We start from the raw sequence: 22,424 nt of genomic DNA on the forward strand, positions 1-22,424 counted from the left end.
GCCATGTGATACCATTCAAGCAGCAAAGTTTTAAGAACCAAAACAAAAAAATATAGACCAGTGTCACAAAAGATGTAGCTTAAATATAAGTTAAGTTTAAAATGAACTGCTGTCGTTACACTGGGCACATTTCAGTTGCTGAGTAGCCACATGTGGCCACTGGCAATGTATTAGGTGATGCCATCCTACATAGTACCAGGTGTTGGAAAGGGTGTGGATGAGTAGGACTTTTTAAATGCATTGTCAGTAGGAAGGTAAAAATGGTTTGGCCACTTTAACAATAGTTTGAATATATCGTTAGGGGAACTTTTATACCCTGAACTGAGCATCTGCCTGCTAGATACATACCCAGGGCTCGCCAGTAGACATGCATGGGAATGTTCACAGCAGCATCGTTCATGTTACCAAAACCTGGAAATAACTCACGTGGCGTCATCGGGAAGGGGGACAAATCATGGCATGTTCACACAGTGGATTACTAATACAGCAGGCCCAGCAAATGAATCATAGCCATGTACCCAAGTGGCTGAATCTTAGCAGTATGACGGCAACATCCTTAAGTAAAAACCAAAGTCTGTACCAAGAATGTGCCAAAGCATACTTTGCACTGTGACAAGACTACATGAGGCAGAAAGGCACAGAACAGTAGCCACAAAGCCTATCTTGGGCAGAGGAGTAACGGGGGTCTGGGTGCAGAAAACCACACAGACCAAGCTGGCTGTGGTTGGTGAGGGAGCTGGTGTGCTGGGGATAGTGGTTTCTCAGAAGTGCACTCTATTACTTCAAATAAATAAAGGCGAGCGGTGGTAGTGGACCCTGAGATGAGAATAGTAATGACTTCAGTCCTAAAGCCTAGTTTAAAAATAGAGGAATCACATCTTTTCCTCCAAGTGCTCAGAGGCTAACTGGGACATGCATGAAAGTGACATTAGAACAGTCAGTCATTTAAAAGTGGACCTACTAAGTTACTGAGTCACAGAGCACGGCCAAACTTAAGACGCTGTTAGAAACCTGAAGCCCAGTCCCACCCGAGCCCATGGGTTGGATGTCCCTGGCTTGCCTGGGCCACATTGAGTGAAGAACTGGCTTGGGCTGTACATACAAGGCTAAAACAGAAAACTACATTTCCTTCTGTGGCTGAGTTTAGCTCTCGCTTCTCCTGTGTTGACATGAAAAATGTCAACTGCATGCCACCTCGAGCTCCTCCACTCAGCTGCATTGAGCACCATATCCAGCCCAGCCCTCGGCCCTCCGTGTTTGTCAGGTCACAAGGCGAGGACCTTGGAAATTGAAGGCAGTTTGCAGCCTATGCAAAGACAGATAAGGAGAGCATCGCAGAGGGTCAGTGTACACCCACAGGGGGCTACTCTGCTTTGTGTTTTCTGGTGTTTCCCTGGGTTTATACTTTGCAGGACAGAGGATAATGTATTGGGAGTGCCAATAACATTTAGGGAGACCCTTGAGGGAGGCTGCTCAGTCTGGAAGAACCACGCGCAATGACCAGCCTTGACTCACATCTCAGCTCCTCCATCCTTGTTAGGAGATTCGACTTCCAGTTGCTCAGCTGCAGAGGCAGGCCATCTTTCCTTGGCCTCTCTGGCCTCCTTGGACCCCATCAGAGGGATTTCGGCTCTCAGTCAGTTTTCCCCCACATGGGAGCATGATTTTCCCCAAATTTGAGTACTACTGAAAAGATTTGTTCTGGTGTAGAGAAAGACACCTGCCCGCAGGGGTGTCACTTCTTCGTGACAGTATCTTCATGCCCCTCCTTTGCCAAGGTCAGTGGACAGAGACACCTTCGGCCTTTTCTGTTAGGAAGATGGAATTCTAGCTGGTTCACATTTTGCATTAACATTGTTAATTTTCCAAGCTCAAGAGCTCTAATTCCCAAACTCCTCCAGTTTGCGAATCACCTTTTCTTATAGCTCAATGAATGCCTCTAAACTGTCCTCCACTCACAAGTGCGTTCATTCACTCATTTATTCACCTGATCCCTGTGCCCCTCTGCCACCAGCCGGTCACTGTGCTGGGTCCCAGGATAGCAGCAAGTGAGACAGGGACAAGGGGAGCCAGGCAGCAGGAACATTATTATCCAAGTGAGACGTTGAACAGATGCACTTCGAGCAGGTGACTGACTTGATCTAAAATTTTGAAAGTGCCATTCTCATTGCAGTGGACAAGGTTGGAAGTAGAGTGATTATGGGGCTATTGTAATGATGCAGTGCAAGCCCAGATTTCCTGTGTTAGGTCTGGCAGAGAGGGAGGAATAATGGAATATCGTGCATGTATTGAGGGTGAGCCTGTAGGGGTCCTGATGGATTAGGGAGATGTGCTGAGAGGAGTCGGGTGAGGAAGTGGCCCTACCTCATTCCTCTCACGGGGGCCTTTGAGCTTCTGCCACAATAGCCACCAGACCTCTTCTGAGAGCCTTACAGGTGACAGAACATGGAGCAGCCTAGAGAAAGGATGCTTTCTCAGCCTGGCCGGGCAGTGTTTGGAATGGCAGTGGGTGTTTCTTTGGGAAAGTTGCAGGGGTCCATGAGCACCCTGAGGATGGTGGCTGTCAGGCCTCCCCGCCAGTGGGTTACCAGTAGCTTCTTACATCACCCTCCCTGCTCTCCATCAGTACCGGGGAGCTAAACTAGGAATTCAGACTAGGCACAGTGGAAGTATGTAAATCCGATGTAAACAAAATTGTACAGTTTTTTCCCCCATTCCCTTAGTGTAAATCATTGATGCTTCACCCCAAAGAGCAGTTACTAGTATTTAGGACATCCTTGTAACTAAGCTTTGGAAAAATTATCACTAGGTTTCTAGCTTTGTGACCCTCATTGAACATCAGCTGGGTATAGGTCTGTCACAGACTGGTGAGCTGCGGGCTGACCTGGCCATGGGGCGCTTCACAGTGGTCCTAGCCTGTGGCTGGCTGGTTGCATGGCCTGTGCCCAGTTCCGACTGCTTCTGCTCATGTTACTACCCCAGTTTGGCCCCCCTGGGCACTTTTTGCCCCTTGCCAGTCTCCACATGACTTCTAGTATGTGATTCTGAAGTGCTGATTCAGTGTGGAAGGCTGCTCCTCTCCTTGAGGTATGTCTAGAGAGGGATGTTTTGCTTCAATGGGTTCCAGGAACAAATAATAAAAAGTACACCAAGTACAAGGCCGAGGACAGACCCAGTACACTCTTATCAGTCATCTGAAATATGCACAGCCTTTCCAAGACAAATATGGACTCCTGTTTCTAGGAAAACACCAAAAAGTATTTATCAATTACCCTGTCTATGGCTTGTGGAAAAAGACAACAAGAGCCGACCCTGAAAGCCAGAGCAAAGCAGATTCCTTTGGGTAACCAGCAGCTGAGCGGAGTGACATATAGCTGGGCAGAATCCCGGCTGTGGCCTGGGACTGGCCCATGGAGCCTCCCTTCTCCTCACTTGATCTCCGAAGCCCAAGGCCCCTCAGCCTTCTTCCTCACCTGCTGCAAGTCCACACATGGCGTGGCCAAAAATAGTCCTAGAAAGATGGGTGCGACCCAGTGGCAGTCGTGTATAATGATGACCGTAGCAAGAGCCGCCACTGATGGGATCATTCTGTTTCATCTTCACAGCAGTCCTGTGCAGTAGGTATCATCATCCCATTTCACAGAGAAAAGAGAAATGGAAGGTTAGGGAACTTAACTAGGGTTAACAGAGCTCAAAAGGATTCTAAGGCAGCTAAAGCAGCATTTGAATCCACAAAAACTTACAATGGAGTGTAACCACGATCTCATAGTGTGCTTACACTGGTGTAGAGTGTATCTTGTATTAAGCAGTGCTTTCATCCTAGGTGAGGAAATCACTGAACCTTAACATGTACCCTCTTTAACTTCCTGTCCATTTACGCTCAGGACCCAAGCACAGAGAGTTCGGAAACCACGCTGCTGCACGGGACCCCAGGGGCTGCTTCCCCGCTACTCTGAGAGCCAAGCAGAAGGACAGGAGCAGCTCTTCAAACTGACGGACAACATCCAAGATGAGTTGTAAGTGGGAGCCGTGGGGAACAGCCCTGCTGGGCCACTGAGATGCCTCCTCTGTCTTAGAGTGGGGAGATTTCCCTGTGACCTGAGCTTTCTCCTGATTCTCAGATCTCAGAACTGTTGAGGGCTCCTTGTCCCAAGTGTTATTCCAGGTATGCATGTGACTACTTGTAAACAGCTTTACTGGAAAGAGTGGTTCTCAAACTGTTCTACAGCCAGACCTTAACTGTTTTGTTTCTCGAAAATTATGCCTTTTCTAAGTAGCTCAAAGGAAGAAGATAACAGATAAAATGTTCTTAAGTTTAGCTTTTTTCCTTCCCTGTAAAAGTTTCTGAAACTTTTATGGCCCATTGTGTTACAGAATGCTAGCAATCAAAACAAAAAATAGTCAAATGTTTTAAAAATACTATTTTCTTAGGATTGTCTTGTAAATCTTTAAATATGGAGCCTTACATCTAGGATCTTGTCATATTTCCAGTTAGTTATTTTGGGTTGATGTGGTCGAATTAAATACGTCATCACTTTAGGATATTCTGCAGAGACCATAGACTGTAAAATGCACTATAACTTGACTAGGTATGAAAACCACCAGCTTAGAGAAAGGCGTTTGGTCTGGTGAGTAGGAAGATGCTAGTTTAATTTCTGTCATGCCGTTTGTCTCCTCTGAGGTGAAGCAAGCCATCGAGGGTTCTGAGCACTGTGGGTATTTTCTCAGTGCTGGAATGTCAGGTGTGGTTTGCTCCCAGGCTCATCTTCAGGGTCATGGGTGGAGACTGTGTTAGGGAGCCCTTGTCTGCTTTTTTGGTATAAGTATTTGAAAGAAGATATAAAAAATCAAATCCAGAAGTCATTTATTGCTTGCTGTATCCAGCGGCATCATCCTCGATGTGTCCTGTATGCCTCAAGCCCCCGGAACATTATTGGAAGACGTCTTGATAACATAGGTGTATCTCCTTTTCTCAGCACACTCAGTCTGAGTGGGAAATTTGTGTCCTCACAGCTCTGGAGGCTGAGAAGTCCAGCACCAAGGTGCGAGCCGGTGCTGTCCCAGTGAGGGTCTTCTTTATGGCTTGCAGATGGCCTGCTTCTCTCTGTGTCCTCACATGACCCGGGGGGCGGGGGGGGCTTTTGCTGTCTTTAATAAGGACACTGATCCTGTCAGATCGGGGCCCCAGCCTTGTGACTTCATCTGCCCTTCGTTATTCCCTTACTCCAGGTAGTCCCTTGGGGTTTGGACTTCTGCATACAAACTGGAGGTAGAGTGCAGTTCAGCCCCAACTCCGCATGTGGCAGGAAGAGCTTCCACTGTCTCACTCTCTAGCCTCAATCCTGGCTGTCCCTCTGCTGCCCAGAGTCCCATGCAGTTTCACTCTGGGGGGGGACGTCATGTTCCTGCCTTCCTTGGGGTGTGGCTTTGATGCCCCTCTGCCCTGCATATCACTTTGCTGATAAGAACTGCAGGCCTCTGGGTTGGAGGCCCAGAGAGTCATTCCTTAGGCTTCACTGGGCCTGGCACAGAGTCCACTTGAGTGGCCTCCCCGTGTGGGCTGGGATCTTTGACTGTTCCGCTCACCGGCCAGTCCTCAGCAGAATGGGCCAGGGCTGCAGTAAACTTAGCTGGATAGCTGCAGTTTAGCATCTGTATTAATACATGTCCACTTTTCAACTACTTTCGGATTTTTTTTAAATCAAAAGGTTAACTGAGGTTATAAATTATTGTATATTGTACTTTTAAAACTTTCCTACCCAGCTGACTTCTGTCCAACGAAGACCTTCTCTGTTCCTTGCAATATTCATTTTCAGTAGAATGACATGTGCCAAAATCACAAGGGCGAATTGGAAGAGTACCACCGATGTGGGGTTGCTCCCAGGGAGAGCTGAAATCGGGTCAAAATGAAATCAGTGAAATAGATTTCATGAAACTCTTCAAATTCATATAAACTAGGAACAGATAGTGGCATGAATGAATTTTGACTTTAAAGATGAAAACCATGTGTTGAACCAGGCTGTGGGTTAAATGTGCCGTGAATGTTGAGAGAGGTGCGTGACCGTGGTCTTCCTCAGCAGGCTGGAAGACGCAGCCGGGAACGCAGGCCTTGTGTCTCGGAAGCGTCCCCAGCTGTCAGCCTGCTCTTCACAGCGATGTGAGCACTGCAGTCATCACTTTGCAAGAAAACACCCAGGCGCTGAATTATACCTCTGACTTTTATCCTAGATTTATAATTAAAAACATGTTTTAAAACCTAATTATTTGCATATTTCCCTTCAGAGTTAACCCCTTAAAAGGGTCTTTAATACCGTGTTCTACTGTTCTGACTAAATGTTTCCACATTTTTTTCCAGTTACACTCACTGTTTCACTTCTGGAAAATATTGTATAATTACTTCCTGATGGAGTGAACACCCCACAACATCCCCAGTGCCACAACGACTTCAACTTTGTTCTCCCTGATCAAGTTGCAATTAGTTTGTTCATTTCATCTAGTTAATTAGTATTAAAAAGATAGCAACTGACCTATGATTTAAGACCTGGCCAGCTAAAAAAGGTTTAGATTCATATTAATCCAGTGTTTCTCTGGTGTGTTGTACCATTGTTTCCCATTGTTCTCTATTTTAACCCAGCGTCCTGGGTTAAAATGATGTTAAACAAAATTTTGACCTGTATGATTACATTTCTTTCTTCCTAACTAGCACCTGACTTATAGCCAGAAACCTCATTTTCGTTAACACTTTGTCTCTGCTGTTTCATCACAGACCAGGGTACATACCCGGATGTGAGGATGAGGGCAGCACCTTCCTTTTTCCAGGCGGTGCTGATGGGCAACCTGTGGCCCAAGCTGCTCTCTCTGCTGCTTTCTGAATGTGATGCTTGGGTTCTATCATCAGCTATGTGGAAAGTGACATGCATGAGATTTTTTAAAGACAGAGGAGAATAAAGAGAAAACAGCCTTTAAGCTCACCAGCCAGATAAGGTCTTTCTCTCTTTAATAAAGTAATTTGCATGGGTAACCAGGTCAAGAGTACACAGAGGAACAGAGTGAAGAGGAGAAGTCTCCTTTCTCACCCTCTTTGAACACACTGTAGGCGGGACTGTGTATCTCCTGTTCTTGAGAAATTACACAGAATCAGAATTCTTTCTGAGCATAGGCCATGATATTCATTCTAAGATCTAATAGATCTTACAGTAACATACAAGAGACAAAATCTGAAGACGAGTCCTTTGGAGGAATAGGACCCAGTGAGTCAGCTTCTGTATTCCTTTGGTGGGGGTTCTGGGGATGGAGCCCGGGGCTTGCACGTGCCAGGCAGGCACTCTATCACTGAGCTACACCTGAAGCTCCCAGCTCCATTTTCCAAACCAGGAAGCAGTCTTATCAAGCACCGTTGACACTTAGGAGCTTTATTCTTCATCGTGCCACTGAGTTAAGGCTCATGTTTGGCACACTACCCAGCTGCTCTTATAAAAGCTGGCTTCTAAATCCCTAAGAAGTTAAATCAGAGGCCCTTCGCAAATTTTCTGACTTTACTGCTGAGTTCAGTTCATCCATCATCCAGAGTCGCGTGTGTGCCAGCAAACTCCACTGGCCCTCTCAGTGGCACTTCACTGTCATTTTGAAACATTGTGTATCAAGTCCCACCGTGTGCCAGGCCAAGTCAGAACCTTTGTCCTGCAGTCAGTGGTCCACAGGTGAGCAGGGTAAGCGGACCATGTGTTATGACCCAGTACCTGTACCACGGGCTTGCTGTTCTTTGCCCTGTGTTGTGCACCGTGAGGAGAGGTGGTCAGTTTGAGGCGAGGCCAGCAGAGCTTGTGGCGTGCCCGGAGAATTTGCAGAATGTCCCTTCCCAGCTGCTAAGAGCCTGGCCTCGGTGGTCATCCTGGAGGCAGTGTGAGATTTGAAGAAGACTCTTCCACTCAAAACTGCGTGCTGAAAATGTGGCCTGGAGGACAGCTGAGAAAGAGACCTGCTGGAGAGGCCCAAACACGGTGCCCGATGGGTAGGAGGGGGCATCAGTCAAATCGATCCATAGACTGACCGGCTTTGGAGTCTGACTGAGGAAGAGGAGCTGAGAGCAGCCCTGGTTCTTGCCTGTTTGCTTGGTGGCAGTGCTGGAGGTGGAGGTGAAAAAGGAAGAATAGCTTAACTGTGCCTGTGCTAAGTGTGCGGGGACTGGGGGACACGCTGTGGAGATGTCCTATAGAGAGCCTGGCACTCAGTGACCTGGCACAGGCCCAGACTCGAGGTTCTAGATGCACTCGCAGGCCAGAGGGCCCCTGGGGCTGAAGAAGCCCACTGGGGTGCACTCCTGGACTGAGACTGAGTCAGGCTTTTCTGACTTTGAAATGACTCCAAAGGGAGTAGAATAAGATGTATAAGTAGAGCTAATAAAGCAAAAATAAATAAAAGAAAAAGAAAGGAACCAAATGGGGTGGTTGGAACAGTTGCTTGGCAGATAGCTTGCTCCCTGGAGAGAAGCCGGGCCTGAGCCTGCTTCCACACAGCCTCTTAGAGTGACATGCCTCCTCTGACCTGCTGGTGAAGGGCATACAAATGGGGGCCTCCCTGGGGCACAGTTGGCAGGGCACCAGTGGTGATTTTCATCCAATGGTGATTTTGCCCTGTGCCCTGGAGAGAACAGCAGCCAGCCAGGTGAGATGACGAACTCACAGTGTACCACAGGTCCTCGAGAACAACCCTGTGGCTCTCAGTTTTAAGCCAGCAATAGTGGATTCTCCTTCTGTGGCACTGAATCATGCCAGGTTCCCCCTTTGGAGACCTTGGGGTCTCCCATGAGAGCCCATGGCAGCCGCATGGCTTTGCGGCTGACCCACCTGAGCTCAGGAGCCGGGCCATGTTGGGTCTTCACAGTTGGTGCCCATTACCAGGAGAGGGGCGTGAGCTGTGCCACAGCCTTCGCCCTCTCGGAAGAAGCTGTCTGGTACTGACGCTAAGCCAGTGTCCTTTGTCTCTCTCCCTAAAGGAGCTTGTAACTCAGGCTTAAAAATTGTTCCAAAATCCCATTTTTAAAGAACAGACTCAGTTATGGAATCCACGGCATCCTGAAATGTGTCCGCAGAGTCAGTGGCCTTGCTGGCCCTCACATTTGGGGCAAAGCTCACCCAGGTGCTCTGTGTTTCTGGTATGCCGCATCCTCCTCCTCCTGCCCTGCCTCTCCCCACCGAGGTCGGACATCCAGGGACAGCAGGAGTGTCCTCAGGAGCCACCTGGGCCATGCTGGCTCCCCCCTGTGTCACTCACGAGGCCTTCTGGCCAGCGGCAGTCCTTGTGTGAAGCTCGGCTTACTGGGGCTGCAGAGTGGGCAGCCCCAGTCCAGTGGCCCCTGGCACCCATTTTCACGAGGAGCGAAGCTCTCGAAGCCTGTGGAGAATTAGCCTGCAGGTCCCGGCCAAGGAGGGGCCCGTGGCTCTGAGGGAAGAGGGACAAGGAGGAGCATGTCTGACGGGCACAAGCTGTCAAGGCTCTGCCTTTGCTTGTCCTCTGTCCCCCTGAACTGTGGCCTCTCGCTCCGAGTGACAGTTTTGGGATCGGTTTCCATCAGATGAAGGGCTGGTCTGGAGCTGTTTGACTGCATCTTTGATGTGGTTTCCAGATTTTGTAAAAACACCAGAATTAATGATAACAGCGGTGCTGATGTGGCCCGAAGCCTTGGCTGTTGGTCGTGGGGTGCAGGGAAAGCATCGGGAGGAGAATGGAGAGACAGCTGTTGGCTGCCCAGCCTCAGGGTCACTGCCCAGCTCCCTTTCTTCTCTGCGCCACGCCTGTGGCTCTGATCTGCTTTTGCTTTAATGACTTTAGAATATTTCATGTAAGCATTTAAAATATGTGGCTATCACTAGCAGCTCCAGGGTATGAACGGGGTCCCCAGCCTTCGAGAGCAGAGATCTGGGCAGAGTTGCAGAGCTGCTCTCTCACTTGCTTTTCTGTCCAGCCATGCACCCTTCTGGCCTTCACCTTGTGAGGGAAGCTGGCAGATGGCCTCTTCTCTACCAGAGATGAAGAGACCGAGCCACCAAGGAAGCCAGCAACCTGGCCGGAGTCCCCAGCGTGGGGGGCTTCCTGCCTGCACGGCCACTGTGTCTTCTGCCTTTTTGCAAAGCCTCCCGGCTCAGAGCTGATCCTCCGGAAGTTGCCCGGTCTGCTGGGGGCTGCGCCATGGAAGGGAGTCTGTTTGAAAGCCTGCAGAAGCATCAGCCCTCTGCCCAGCCTTGAGGGCACCTGCCTGGTGTAAATGGCCAGTGCGGGGCTCCAGGGCCAGGCACAGAGGCCCTGTGCTGCGCTGGCCAGGCAGCTGGGACAGCACTCTCTTTTTCCACCTGTGCTCGGGCGCAGACACCATTTTCAGCTCTCAGCTGGCTTTTTCCAAGCTCCAGCTGGCCCCACCCCACAATATTCCTCTCTGCAGCAGTGTGCTTTCATCCCTTCCTGGCCCTCCTGTCTCGCTGTGTCCTCCTTTCTTCCCTGGACCAGCTATTTCAGATTCTGTGCAGCCTAGTTCGGCTGATGCTCGTTTGGGGATGCTGACGGTGCTGCCCCTGACGTCATCGGGCCGGGACGTGAGAAAGGCTGTGCTAATGAGCAGCCCGAGCGTGAAAGTTGCCGGCGCTTCTAATTTCAGGGCTGAGACTTTACCAGTCTACATTCTTGGCATTGCCAAACAGTTAGAACGACAAACCCCAGTCTTTGTCATGGCGGCTGTAATTAAGATGACAACTGGGACGAGGTGGCTATTACTGAGCCCTCATGGGGTGGCGCTCGGGGAGGCTGGGCTTGCAGCTTATTCTGAGAGTCGAGATGCTGCGCCGCCCCAGGAAACGTGGAAAGAACAGCCTGTGTTTGGCAGCACTCTGGAGGTCAAGGGCACAAAGGACTCGCGAGAGGCACGAGAATCGGGGAAGCCTTGAGGGTCGTCAGACCTGGGTGGGGAGTGAGAAAGCGAGGGTGAACAGGAGCCCAGCGCGGGCTGCCCGGCCCCAAGCCTGCAGGCCTCCTCCTGCCCTTGCCCAGGCTTCTGGCTCCATCGGGAGGGTTTGAACCTGCACACCCAGGACCACAGCCAGGACCCAAGTTCCAGGACGGTACCGGGGGAGCCTTGCTCTGAGCAAGAAGAGTTTGGAAGCGGGTTGTCAGCTCTTAGTGTTCCCCCGTCATCTCCTCTCTCCGTCCCTTGCCACCCAGCCCCACTGTGAAAGGCAGTGCCGCCAGAGCTGATGCTGCACTTCCCAGGGCTCTCCCCTCCCCTCCCCTGCCCCTCCCCTCCTCCCCCCCCCATTTTTTTTTTTGAACTAGCTTTTTGCTGAGTGACCTTAAAGCTTGTTAAAGAAATAACTAAGTTTTGAGATGAAGGTTATGAGTTTGCCCAAGAAAACACTTTCTAACCACTCAGCCTTCCCAAGCGTGCTGTGGTCTCCCATCCCGGATCCCGGATCCCGGGAGGTGCTGAGCCTCTGGGCCGGGCACATGTCACTCGCGCTGTGCGTGCAGGTGTGCATGTGCTCCGATGTCCTGCCACCTCCCATGTCACATGGGTGGGTGCACCAGGTTCATTGCACTTTTCCCCATGTCTTCCAGCCTCTTCATGTTGCCTCCTGAGCGTTCTCAGCTGTCCTTCAGTTTAACATCTAAAAGCGTTGGGTTGGGGCCGGGGATTTAGCTCAGTGGTTTTGTCACCTGCTCCGCAAGCGCAAGGACCCAAGTTCGATCCCCGGTACCAAAAAAAATTAAAAACTGAAAGCATCGTGTTTTCCCTCTGTCCAGCAAAGCATTGTTAAGTTTTCACGAAGCCTTAAGCTCGCCCCCAATGCCCCCCACTGACACCGCTTGAGGTGAAGCCATTTCTCTTGTTGGAACTGTTGGTCACCATCCCCAGCTACGGTTCGCCTGAGGAAACTCAAGTGAGGAAACTGAGGCCGCCTCCCCAGCTGGGGCTCAGGCCTTCTTCCCTAATGGTCGCTGTCTACCCTCCTCTCTCCCCGTGCAGCTTCATCGCGGCGGAGAACATCGACAGCTACTGCGTGCTCATCTCCTCCAAGGCCGTGTACTTCCTCAAGAGTGGAGACTACGTGGACCGGGAGGCCGTTTTCCTCGAGGTCAAGTATGACGACCTCTACCACTGCCTCGTCTCCAAAGACCATGGGAAGGTGTATGTGCAGGTGACCAAGAAAGCCGCAAACCCCAGCAGTGGCGTGTCCATCCCGGGCCCGTCGCGCCAGAAGCCGATGGTGAGCCCCCGCCAGCCCCGGCACCGGGTGGGCGAGCCCAGGGCCCAGGGCCCAGAGGTTGTAGTCCCGCAGCCTTGCCTTGCCCCCACTTGCCCACAGGGACTCTGCTGGGAGGGTCCGGCCACGCTGGCTGCTGCCCACCTGCTCCATGGCGTCCCCGGGCACGTCCTTCAATGTTTGCACCTCAGTTTCCCACCAACACAAGTGGGTAGCGATGCTTACTCTCGTTAGACACGAGGGGCAACCGGCAAGGTCCCCGGGGTTTTGTGTTCCTGACGTGACTCTTGGGTGCCCTGAGTCTGAGGCAGTGAGAGCCCACACCGTTGTTTCTGTGGGAACCGTGGAAATGGCATCTTTTTGTTCTGAGCAAAGAAGCAGTACCTAGCACGCTCAGCAGAATAAATAAAATAAATAAAACTCTGTTTGCCTCCGGGGGGGTGGGAGATGGTGTTAGGGAGACGGGACTTTACATGGTGCTCCTGTGGACAGCAGCAGTGTCGCTGAGTCCTTCCAGGGCCGACTCACCGGGGTGCTGCCCTCGGCCCGGCCACACGGCCGACTCTGCAAGGAGCTGGTGCCTGGCTGCAGAGCCCCATGCTGTGCTGTGCTGAGCTGTGCTGACAGCCCCAGCCTTGGTCCACTGGTGGCCTGCCGTGACACCCTGCCGTCAGCCCTGGTGTGCAGGACTTGGGAAGAATGCATCACTCACAGGGGCCTGCTTCTCTCCTCTTTCTGCAGGAGAGAGTCACTGCCAGCCTCTCCACCTCTCCTCAGGCATCCTGGCCTCACTTGCTCGGGAATGCACTGGGCTTTCTTTTGGCTCAATTGGCCTAAGTTGGGGCTGCTTGGCTGAGGAGCCCCCACCCCTAAGTGGTGTTGTTTCACACATGCCTCCACGAGTGGCCTCTCCAGCTGTGTCTCCGTTTGGGGGCAGGTGAGCAGCGGAGCACTCTTGGTACCAGAGCCCGGGCTTTGGCTTGCTCGCTGTTCTTCTCCGGCGGCCTGCAGGCTGGAACGTGGAGGTTCACCTGTTGTTCTTGGCATAGTCCCACCTCGGCAGATCCTCCTGGGAGTACAGCCAGCCTCAGTCAGGGTCCTCGGTGTCCGTGATGGGAGAAATACACTAAAAATTCAGATTAGAGCTAACCCTGCGAATTTGTTTGCCTTAAAAGTGTCCCGGTGTCCTGATCTGCAGCCAGGCAGGATGTGCCCTGCCCGAGCCGCTGGCTGCATTCGGCTGCCCACCCCTGGGCAGGCGCTCATCCCTTTCTCCTCTTTAGGTCCACGTGAAGTCTGAGGTCCTGGCTATCAAGTTATCACAAGAAATAAACTACGCCAAGAGCCTCTACTATGAGCAGCAACTTAGGCTAAGACTCAGCGAAAATCAGGAGCATTTGGAGCTGGACTCCTGAGAAGTCCCAGCTGCAGGGGACTCCTGGCTGCAGACCCCGCCTCGGGAGCACAGGTGCCCTTGCCCTCAGCTCAAGTTAGAGGAAAACGGGAAGGAGGTTTGGTGGTGGTATTGGAGCCAGGGAGAGGACATCCTTATGGGAAGAATACAAATGGAAACTGTGTAATTGTGGGACAGGGAGTTACTTTAGATTATGGGGAAATAATTTTTAGAAGACATCAGTTGAATAACATAAAAAGAAAATGTACTGAGATGAACCTAATTTTTAGATTGCCCTGTATTTTGTTAACATGTACATATGTACAACTGTGTGTCTGTAAATACATAGGCACTTCTGAGCAGGGCTGTGATGTGTGTGCAGGTTTGTTTCCTGTAGAGTAATGTAAATTGTCTTGGGCCTTTGATTGCACTAACTCTACACGTCTCATTCAGGGGACTCTGTAGAGAGGCACTCTTGAAAGTTGAAGTGTCCCAGCCGGGTCTTGCAGATGCAGTAAGCAGGCTGGCATGAGATCTGAGTTCAAGAGCGAGCTTGGCAGTTGTCAGTCACCTGGGGGAGTCTTGAGCCAGCGTGTGCAGAGGCAACGAGGCCTTGCCCGACCAGCCTCACCCAACTCAGAGGCGAGACTGTCCCGTACCACACACGCACGTGCACAGACACACGTCAGTCTTGCACATTTTTCTCCTGCTGCTGTCAAGAGACATGTGAAGCACTGGTATGCACTTTGGACACAAGAGAAGAGTCACCAAGCCCTTTGTTGGGACAGGTCCGGAGGCCCTGATGAGAATGCCGCCCCCGTCCTGTCCCAGCATCAGGGCAGAAGCTCCTGAGATGTGTTCTTAATGAAGCCGCGTCCTGGCACCACAGCTGCTCAGTCCCAGGGACACGGGTGGTGACAGTGGCATGAGGAGGGAGGAGAGTGCAGGAAACGGGTGAAATATGAGTATTAAACAGCTGCACTGTGGCTCCTCACGGAGCCAGGCTTGGCCAGTGTGTGTCTGCCCTGGGTTTAACCTCAGGTGTGAGTGGTGCCTGCTCCTTCCTGGTCTTGTTGGTGTTTCTGTAAGGCACAACAGCTAGGGCAGGGTAAAGCCTCAGTGCAGGGTGAGTGACGCGCCCTGCGACTCTAGGGGTTTTATTTTAGTAAAACTGATGACTTTCTGCAATCTCGTCACACATAGCTAAGCTCTGAGGTGGCCCAGTGGATCCGTGGATGTGTGGAAGGCTTTGGTGTCTGTAACTCAGGACACAGATTCCGCCAAGATGCAAATGAAGCTCCTCTGTCCACCTCTCCCCTCCCTTCAGGGACTCTCCACACCCCCAGGTGTGCATGCACTTGTGCGTGTGTGCGTGCGTGCTTGCGTGCATGTGTGTGCACGTGCAGAGAGGAAGGGAGGATGCTCCTGTGTGGATGCCCAAGCTCCACCAGGTTCCCAGGGATGGTCGCCGTGAGCTCCAGGGTTCGGGTGGCTTTCACCGGGCTCTTGCAGTGGGCCCGTGAAGGACCCAGTGGGACGGGGTGGTGAGTGTGCGGCTTGCCGAGTGGGTGTCACGATGGTCTCAGCGCTCCTGTGTGAGACCTGCACCTCAGGGGCCAAGTTGTAGCTCATCCGCACAGCCCACAAGTCTGGCGCGTGGTTTTTGTCACCAGTAACGCACTGCCCGAGATCAGTCTCTCACATGTGAGACTCTCAGCACGCTGGCATCAGCAAGCCTTCTGTCGTTTGCTAGGCTGGGGTCACCTGACATGTCCTTCCTGAGGGAAGGGGCTCCTGTTCTAAAGGAGCCGGCCTGGGGCCCAGCAGCACCTGGTGGTGCCATCCCCACCTGCAGGAAGGCTCTGTGCCCGCCCTGGCCTGGTGCTTCAGGAAGATCCAGGGAGATTTAACCAGCACTGTCAATAGTTGCCCATCCCTAGGAGGGCACCGCCACCCCCTGACATCTGCGCCTCAGAAGGCTGGGGGTTAAAAAGGCCAAATGGCCCTGGGGCTGCTGCTTCCAGAACTCTTCCCTGCCCTGCAGCCCCAGCACCAGGCAGGGGACAGTTTCGGGAGCTTCTGCGATGGCTCCCTGGTTCGCCGGGACAGCATCAAAGCTCTGGACAGAGCAGCCCCTGGCCTGGCTCCTTGAATGCCCATTTCTTCTTAAATTGTGATTTAGCCGGTGGTGTCCAAGACTTCGTCAGGATGATTTCTATCCATTTTCCTGCTTCCTCAAACACACAGTTCCTTTTTGCAGAAGGGAAAACTAGTGGAGTGCGTCAGGAGTAGTGGGGAAGGGGACTTCAGAAGCCATCCCGCTCCTTGACCAGTGTCAAGGTCAGCCAGGCCTGGCCCTATGCGGTAGAAGCAGACAGGCGACCTCGATCCCGCCCTGGCCCCGGGCGCCCTGTGCTCGCCCCAGGGCCCTTTGTTTTCACGCGTCATCTGTGCCTCCAAAACCCTGGCAGCTGCATGGTGGACTGCTGAGAATAAAGCTGTGGTTCCTCACCGTGTGATGCGGCTGCTGTCACCAGTGTGTCTAGACTCTGTAACCTGGCTCTTGTGTCAGAGTCGTCACTTTTCTTCCTGTGGAAAATAAAACATGTTGTTGATTTCCCGGAGTCTGTTTTCTTCTGGCTTCTTGGTGTCCCTTCAGTTCCAGAACCATCACCAGCGACCATACCAAACCCAGTACATGGTTCACATCAAAGGTGGCCCCTGCCCTCTGTCGAGGGAAGTGCATCCCAGTGCCAACCCCACACCTCTGTGGTGCTCAGCTCCGTCCGCCACCAGGCAGTGCCAGCTGCAGCTCCCAGACTGGCAAGATGAAGAGGAGGCAGGACAGCACTGCCAGGTGGATGTGGGCTGCTGCTGCTGCTGCTGTTGTGGAGCCAGGCAGAGGGGTTCCCGATTCATAGAGGAGCTGGGGACAAACCTTGCTGAGAGCATTTTGGTGGAGTGTGAGGGTGAGCGAAAGTTGGAGGAGATTCGAGAGAAGGGTGGAGAGACACCGGAGACACTGCATATTGGTAACTGGAGGAACCTGGCCACGAGTGGAAGGAGAGAAGTGCCTGGTACCCAAAAAGGGAAGGGGGCTGGCATGGTGGTGACCCCATATCTAAGGAGAAGAGGGGAGGGTGGTCACAGAAGGGAGGAGGCAGACAAGCTGGCCAGGAAGAAGGGTGGGCACTGGATGGCCTCTCGTAGCAGGGATGAGCACAGAGTAGGAGGTAGCGGTGGCTTGGAGAGAGAAGGCGGCCAGTGCTCACACAGGGTAATGGGATGGGCCAGGAAGCACAGTGGTCTGCCCGGCAGCATTGAGGGCCCACCAGAGACCGAGCCGGGCAGCCTGGTTTTGTTTCCTCCCGCTGCGTGGAGCTGTCTGGGTTCAGTGTGAAACAGGCAGAGAACTGGATTTAACCAACAAATGCTCCCTGCCGCCCCGCCACCCCACCCACTGCTGCCCTCAGCCCAGAGGAGGTCAAAACACAGTGCTGCACAGGCATTGGAGAGCGCAGAGCTGGGACGGGGTGCGGCCCCCCAAGGCCCGCTCTCCTGAGCGGCAGAGACTGTGGGGTGTGGTGGGCGCCCGCAGCAGAGCGCGGCAAAGCTATTTGGGGTTCATGGATGCAGTGGGCAGTGTTTGAAGATGGACCGTCCAGGCCTCCCGGGCACAGAAAATGAGTGCACGGAGCTCTTCCATTTCCCATGCAAGTTCAGCACACTGTCCCCATATTCTGGTCCACAACAGACAGCAGCTTTTCCAGGCTTTGCACACCAGCACACCAACTGCGTGGCTTCTGGCACTGCAGAGAAAGCTCAGTTTTCGCTGCTCCCAGGACCCACGCACAGGTATTTAAAAGCTTCAAAGTAGGGCGTGGTGGGCCACGCCTGTAATCCCAGCACTTGGGAGGCTGAGGCAGGAGGATCACAGTGAGTTCGAGGCCAGCTTGAGGTGCATAGCGAGACCCTGTCTCAAGAAAACCAAAAAAGCCTCCAGAAGTGCTTTCTGAAGCAGGAGTCCAAGCACATTCATTGTTAAGTTTCGATGAACTCCTAAGAGCATTTGTTCAGGAAATGTGGGCTTCACTAACAATCTGCAAAGGTCCCGAAGGTAACTGCTGATCTAGCTGGGTCTCTCTGGCTAATACTGGCCGTCATGAAGACAAAGTAAGAAGAAGGAACTTGCTGCTGAACAATCCTATTGAAGCTTTTTAAAAAAATTGTGGATGAGGGCCGGGGATTTAGCTCAGTGGTTTTGACACCTGCTGTGCAAGCGCGTGGACCCGAGTTCAATCCCCAGTACCAACAACAACAAAAATTGTGGATGTGGGGTGTGTGTGTGCGCACGTGCATGCGCGCACTTCCCTGGGAATCGAACACATGTCTTCACATGTGCTAGGCAAGTGCTCTATCACTGAGCTGTACCCCAGGCCTTGCACTGTTTTAAATTAATTTTTAAATATTTGTACAAATGGAAGGGAAAAATACACTTTTACATCTACAGTGTATTGTATGAAGACAATTATTACAGTATTTTCCCTTTTGCTCCCTCTCCCCAATTTCACCCCTCTTCTCCCTCCACTCCACCTCAAAACTAACCTCACTTACTGCCCAAATCCTCACCATGCTTGTGTAATTACATACAGACTTATAGATAGATGCACAAATTCATAGTCCCCAACATTGCTTTTTTAAAAAATGGAATCACACTAAACATATCATTTTGGAACTTTCTCTTCCCAGTGTTGCCTTCAGCGGAATCACTCTTAATTTATTCTCTTCATAGTGTCCTCATCAGGATTTAGGATTAAAATTACAGTGCCTTCATAAAATGGCTTGGGGCGCTTTCCACCACTTCCTACAGCTTGCAGTCCTTAAATTACACTAGAATCTCTTCTTGTGGCTTTTAAAGGTTGGATGAAAGTAGGCTGTGAATCTTCAAATTCTGGAGCTTTTTTCAGTAGTTCCCTTTAATCATCACCCTATTATTTATTGGAGTGCTCAAGTTTTCCATTTCTTCTTAGGTTAATTTGATTTTAAAAAAATAATTCATTTCTCCTAAATTTTTGAATGTATTGCCATACTATTGCATGGATTCTCTTAAAATTATTGCAATGCTTCCTATATCTGATTTCTTCTCCTTTCTCATTTCTAATCTTGTATATTTCTACCCTTTTCTCATACCTTAGTGAGTCTGTTGTTCTTTTCAAAGAACTTGTTGAAATTTATTTCTTTGTTATTTTTTCCTAGTTATTATCTCTTTTATTTCCTCTACCTCGTTTATTTTGATTTATTTTCCTGTTGTTTTTTTTTCTTTCTAAGATACAGATATCCCTTAGTATTCATGGGACACTGGTTCTAAGACCCCTTTCTCCTCCCTGCAAGATACCAAAGTCCTGGGTCAGGGATTTCCCTCACTGGTACTGCTGCCTGCCTCGCAAGCGCAAGGTCCTGAGTTCGATCCCCAGTACCAAAAAAATAGGAAGATACCAAATTCCTGAGGTGCTCAAGTCCTTGTACGAAGTGGCATCGTGTTCACACATAGCACACACAACTCCCATACACCTCACATCTTCACTGTTACTTTTACACCTAAGAGAGTGCAAATGCTGTGTAAGATACTGCATTGTTTCGAGAATGACAGGAAAAAGTCTGTACTTGTTCAGTGCAGATAGTTTCTTTTTTCAGAATACTTCCCATCATTGGTTGAATCTAGTGATAAAGAACCAGCAGACAGGGTGGGCTAACTCTTACTTTTGTTGTAGCTTTTACCTTTCTTCTTGAATAATGATGGCTTTTTTTTTTTTTGGTACCCAGGATCGAACTCGGGTCCTTATGCCTACGGGGCAGGCGGTGGAACCACTGAGCTAAATCTCCGGCCCTGATGACATTTTAAGCTTGCAGTTTTTTCTCTGAATATAGATTTGCTTCATGGAGTTAAATTGTCCCTTCTTTGCTTTGTAGGTATTTTTAAATTTTACTTTTCATTTCCTCTTTGATCGAAGGGTTACTGACGAATGTTTCTTAATTCCCCAAATTCTGTTGTGAGTTTTTCTCCAAGGGCTTGGCCACATTTTGTAAATGTTCCATGATTGTATGAAACACGAGCGTGTCCTCTCCCTGAGGTACGTAAAGACAGATGTTCATGGACCGGGTTAAATCCCATGCGCTCTGATTTACTTCTGTATGCCGGAGAGCCCTGACCTCCGTCTTGGCCTTTGAGGCAATTTTGAATTTAAGCTATGTCCTCTGGAGCGCAGTAAGTGCTTAAAGTAAACAAAGTCAGGGGAAAGGAGAAAAGAACACAGCAGGCTTCATGAAACTTCCTTCAAATAATCCGCTTGGAATTTTGGAGGGATTTGATGCTGGAACAGTTGCACGGTGGCACTGCCTTCTCCACGCCCAGTGCTGAGCCAGCCTGTTTGATGCTCAGAGCCAAGCCAAACCCTTTCTCCTGCAGTAGTTATCCAAGCAGCACACCCAGTGGAACAGTTCCAATAAACCTTCACACCCTGTGCTTACCCTGGTCTGACTCAAAAGCGCAGAAAGGTCATGGGCACATTGGGCTTGGAGGAAAGGTGTAGACCTGGACCAACTTGAGCCTCGGAACTCTGCACCAGGAGCCCCAGGGGAGTGGGCACGGCTGGGTGCTAAGGAGACACTCAGGGATCCGTGCTTTTTGAGCAGGTTTTCCTAAGGCACAGTTTCGGGAGTACATGGAAACTTCCGGGAAGTTTGGCCAAGTCTGCAGAAAGGCCACCCCTCACTCTCCCTGACCCTTTGTCCATGGAGAGTCCCCCCCCCCCCCGCAACACCAGGGAGGCTCTCCCATTGTTTGGGTGCCAAACAGTGCCATGAACAGGGCGACACTCGCTGCTCTCATTGGGCTAAACCAGTGGGTGTCAGGGTGAGTCAGGGAAAACTTGGCTGAGGAAGAGGCAGTGGCCTAAATCCAGAAGAATCTGAAACAGAGAGGAAGGCAGCAGCCACAGGGTCAGGAGCTGCCCACACGCTGACAACCAGGGTCTCCGGACTGGCGGGGTGCAGTGAGATGGGGGGGTGAGGCAGCCTGGGCCAGATCCTGCTGGATTTCGTAAGCCACATTGGGAAAGGATTTAAGCACAGGATTTCACTGTAAACTCATATCTCAGGAAGCACCTCTGGGCTGGGAAGTGGAGGGGGGGTGGCCTGTGCCACGGGAGGAAGGTTGTTGCAGTAAATAAGCCAGGCAGGAAATAACTGGGGATTTGAGCAGAAATGGAAAGACACAGACTTGGGGTATGGTTTGAGGAAAAAGAAAGGACCCAGGAGCATTGATTTAATATAGAAATTCCAGAAAAGGGTATCCCGGGGGTGCTCCCAGGGGCCCAGCTTACGTAGCCAGGTGACCGGACATGTTACCAAGGTGGGGACATTGGAGGAAGAGCTGCATGTTTCCATCTATGACCATTTTCTCTCTCTCTCTCTTTCATTTTCTGACTCTTAAGAGTTTGTCGAATGTTAAGTGAATGCATGAGTGTCCCCTCAGGCCCTGTTTGGTTTGGGGTGCAGGTGACCTAGGTGGAGAGGCCATGTAGCCTGGGGCCTGCCTGTGTGCGCTGGGAATCATGGGAGTGGATTCAATTGGAGAAGGGACTGGGCCAAGCCCTGAGGAAAGCAGCACTTCAACCTTATGAAGGGTGACAGAGATGGAGACAGAGTGGCCAGAGAAGTGGGTAGAAAGTACCCCGGAAGCTCTCCAGAAAGAGCATGTGGCCTGCAGGGCTGGGTGGCACCGGAAGAAGAGTGTGCACCGGATCAACAACATGGAGGGCGCCATCTGTAAGCAAAGTTTGGTTGGGGTTTCAGGCGCAGAAGCCAAACAGCAAGGGTGAAGTTGAGTGGCGGGTCAAGTAGCAATAGTGTGACAGGGTGGCCGCAGAGTGGTGGCCCGGGACAGTGGCATCCCAAGGACAGCCCGTGGGAGTGGTAGCCCGGGTGCAGGCACAGGAACGAGTGTGTGGCCTGGAGCGGATTAAAAACAAGAACAAAACGAGACCTCAAAGCCGGTCTGCTTTTTATTATCACCATGCACTTGGCAATTCTAAACAAAACCTGCAGATTTTGTGTGGAGATAAAATTCTCCCCTTCAAAATCTTTGGTGAGTTTAAATTCCATCTAGTTTTAATCACATATAAGCTTCCAATTAGCACGTTCATAATACACAGCCTGTAATAAGCTCTGTGCACCAGATGGAAATGAATTCCAGGAGCTCCAGCCATGCATTGGTTGCCCAGCGCCCAGGAGTCAGCTGCACACTTTCACTCAGAGAGGACGAACATGGCGGCTGGGAATTATTCAAGCTCACTCAGGGCGCCGCACAAACCACCAGCCCTTGTGACAACACAACCTGGTGTGGAGGAAGCACGACTGAGTTCGGAAAGACAAAGCGATCGAACACAAGCATTTCTGTCCTCTTATTTAAGCACTTGGTGTTTACTTGTGTTTAAAAATATAAACAGCGAGAGCCAGGATGTAGCTCAGCAGCGCTGCGCCTGCCTGGCAAGTGCCAAGCACAAGGTCCTGAGTTCGATTCCTAGTACTGAAAAAAAAAATGTAAGCAGTGAGATAGCACAGACTATGAGGAAGAATCTTTGTATTTGGTAAGTGCAAAATTTTAAGTCACACATAAAATATAAAGAAAGTAGTTGTATCAGTGCTGTGATGTAGTATTTGCTGAAATTATAATTGTAACTTTTGCAGATATATTGATTTAAATAAACATGGGGCTATAA

The 22,424-nt window shown here is 50.9% G+C and overlaps 1 protein-coding gene and 1 long non-coding RNA gene across 13 annotated transcripts in view; one reads left to right on the forward strand and one right to left on the reverse strand.

The window, feature by feature from the left end:
* Positions 1-16,263, forward strand: part of Vps13d (vacuolar protein sorting 13 homolog D) — a 255,741-nt gene extending 239,478 nt beyond the window's left edge. For 9 of the 12 annotated variants that reach the window (XM_004863532.4, XM_013065081.3, XM_013065082.3 and 6 more), the window contains 3 exons: positions 3,885-4,016; positions 12,014-12,254; positions 13,535-16,263. In XM_004863532.4, coding sequence (XP_004863589.2) covers positions 3,885-4,016; positions 12,014-12,254; positions 13,535-13,666 — 505 coding nt within the window. In that variant the 3' untranslated portion in view covers positions 13,667-16,263. Of the gene's footprint in view, positions 1-3,884; positions 4,017-6,077; positions 6,261-6,355; positions 6,700-12,013; positions 12,255-13,534 lie in introns of those variants that run through there. The other 3 variants (XM_004863538.3, XM_013065084.3, XM_004863537.4) reach the window with 3 other exon arrangements.
* Positions 1-22,424, reverse strand: part of LOC147827389 (uncharacterized) — a 30,439-nt gene that overhangs the window by 6,288 nt on the left and 1,727 nt on the right. The window contains exons 2-3 of the long non-coding RNA XR_015452487.1: positions 11,413-16,233; positions 1,516-10,949 (exon numbers count right to left, since the gene is read on the reverse strand). This is a non-coding gene — a long non-coding RNA (uncharacterized LOC147827389). The remainder of the gene's footprint in view (positions 1-1,515; positions 10,950-11,412; positions 16,234-22,424) is intronic.

Source organism: Heterocephalus glaber, unplaced genomic scaffold (assembly GCF_053883595.1).
Source record: "Heterocephalus glaber isolate CG9 unplaced genomic scaffold, H.glaber_assembly_v1.0 deba00001447, whole genome shotgun sequence".
Classification (NCBI taxonomy): Eukaryota; Metazoa; Chordata; class Mammalia; order Rodentia; family Bathyergidae; genus Heterocephalus; species Heterocephalus glaber.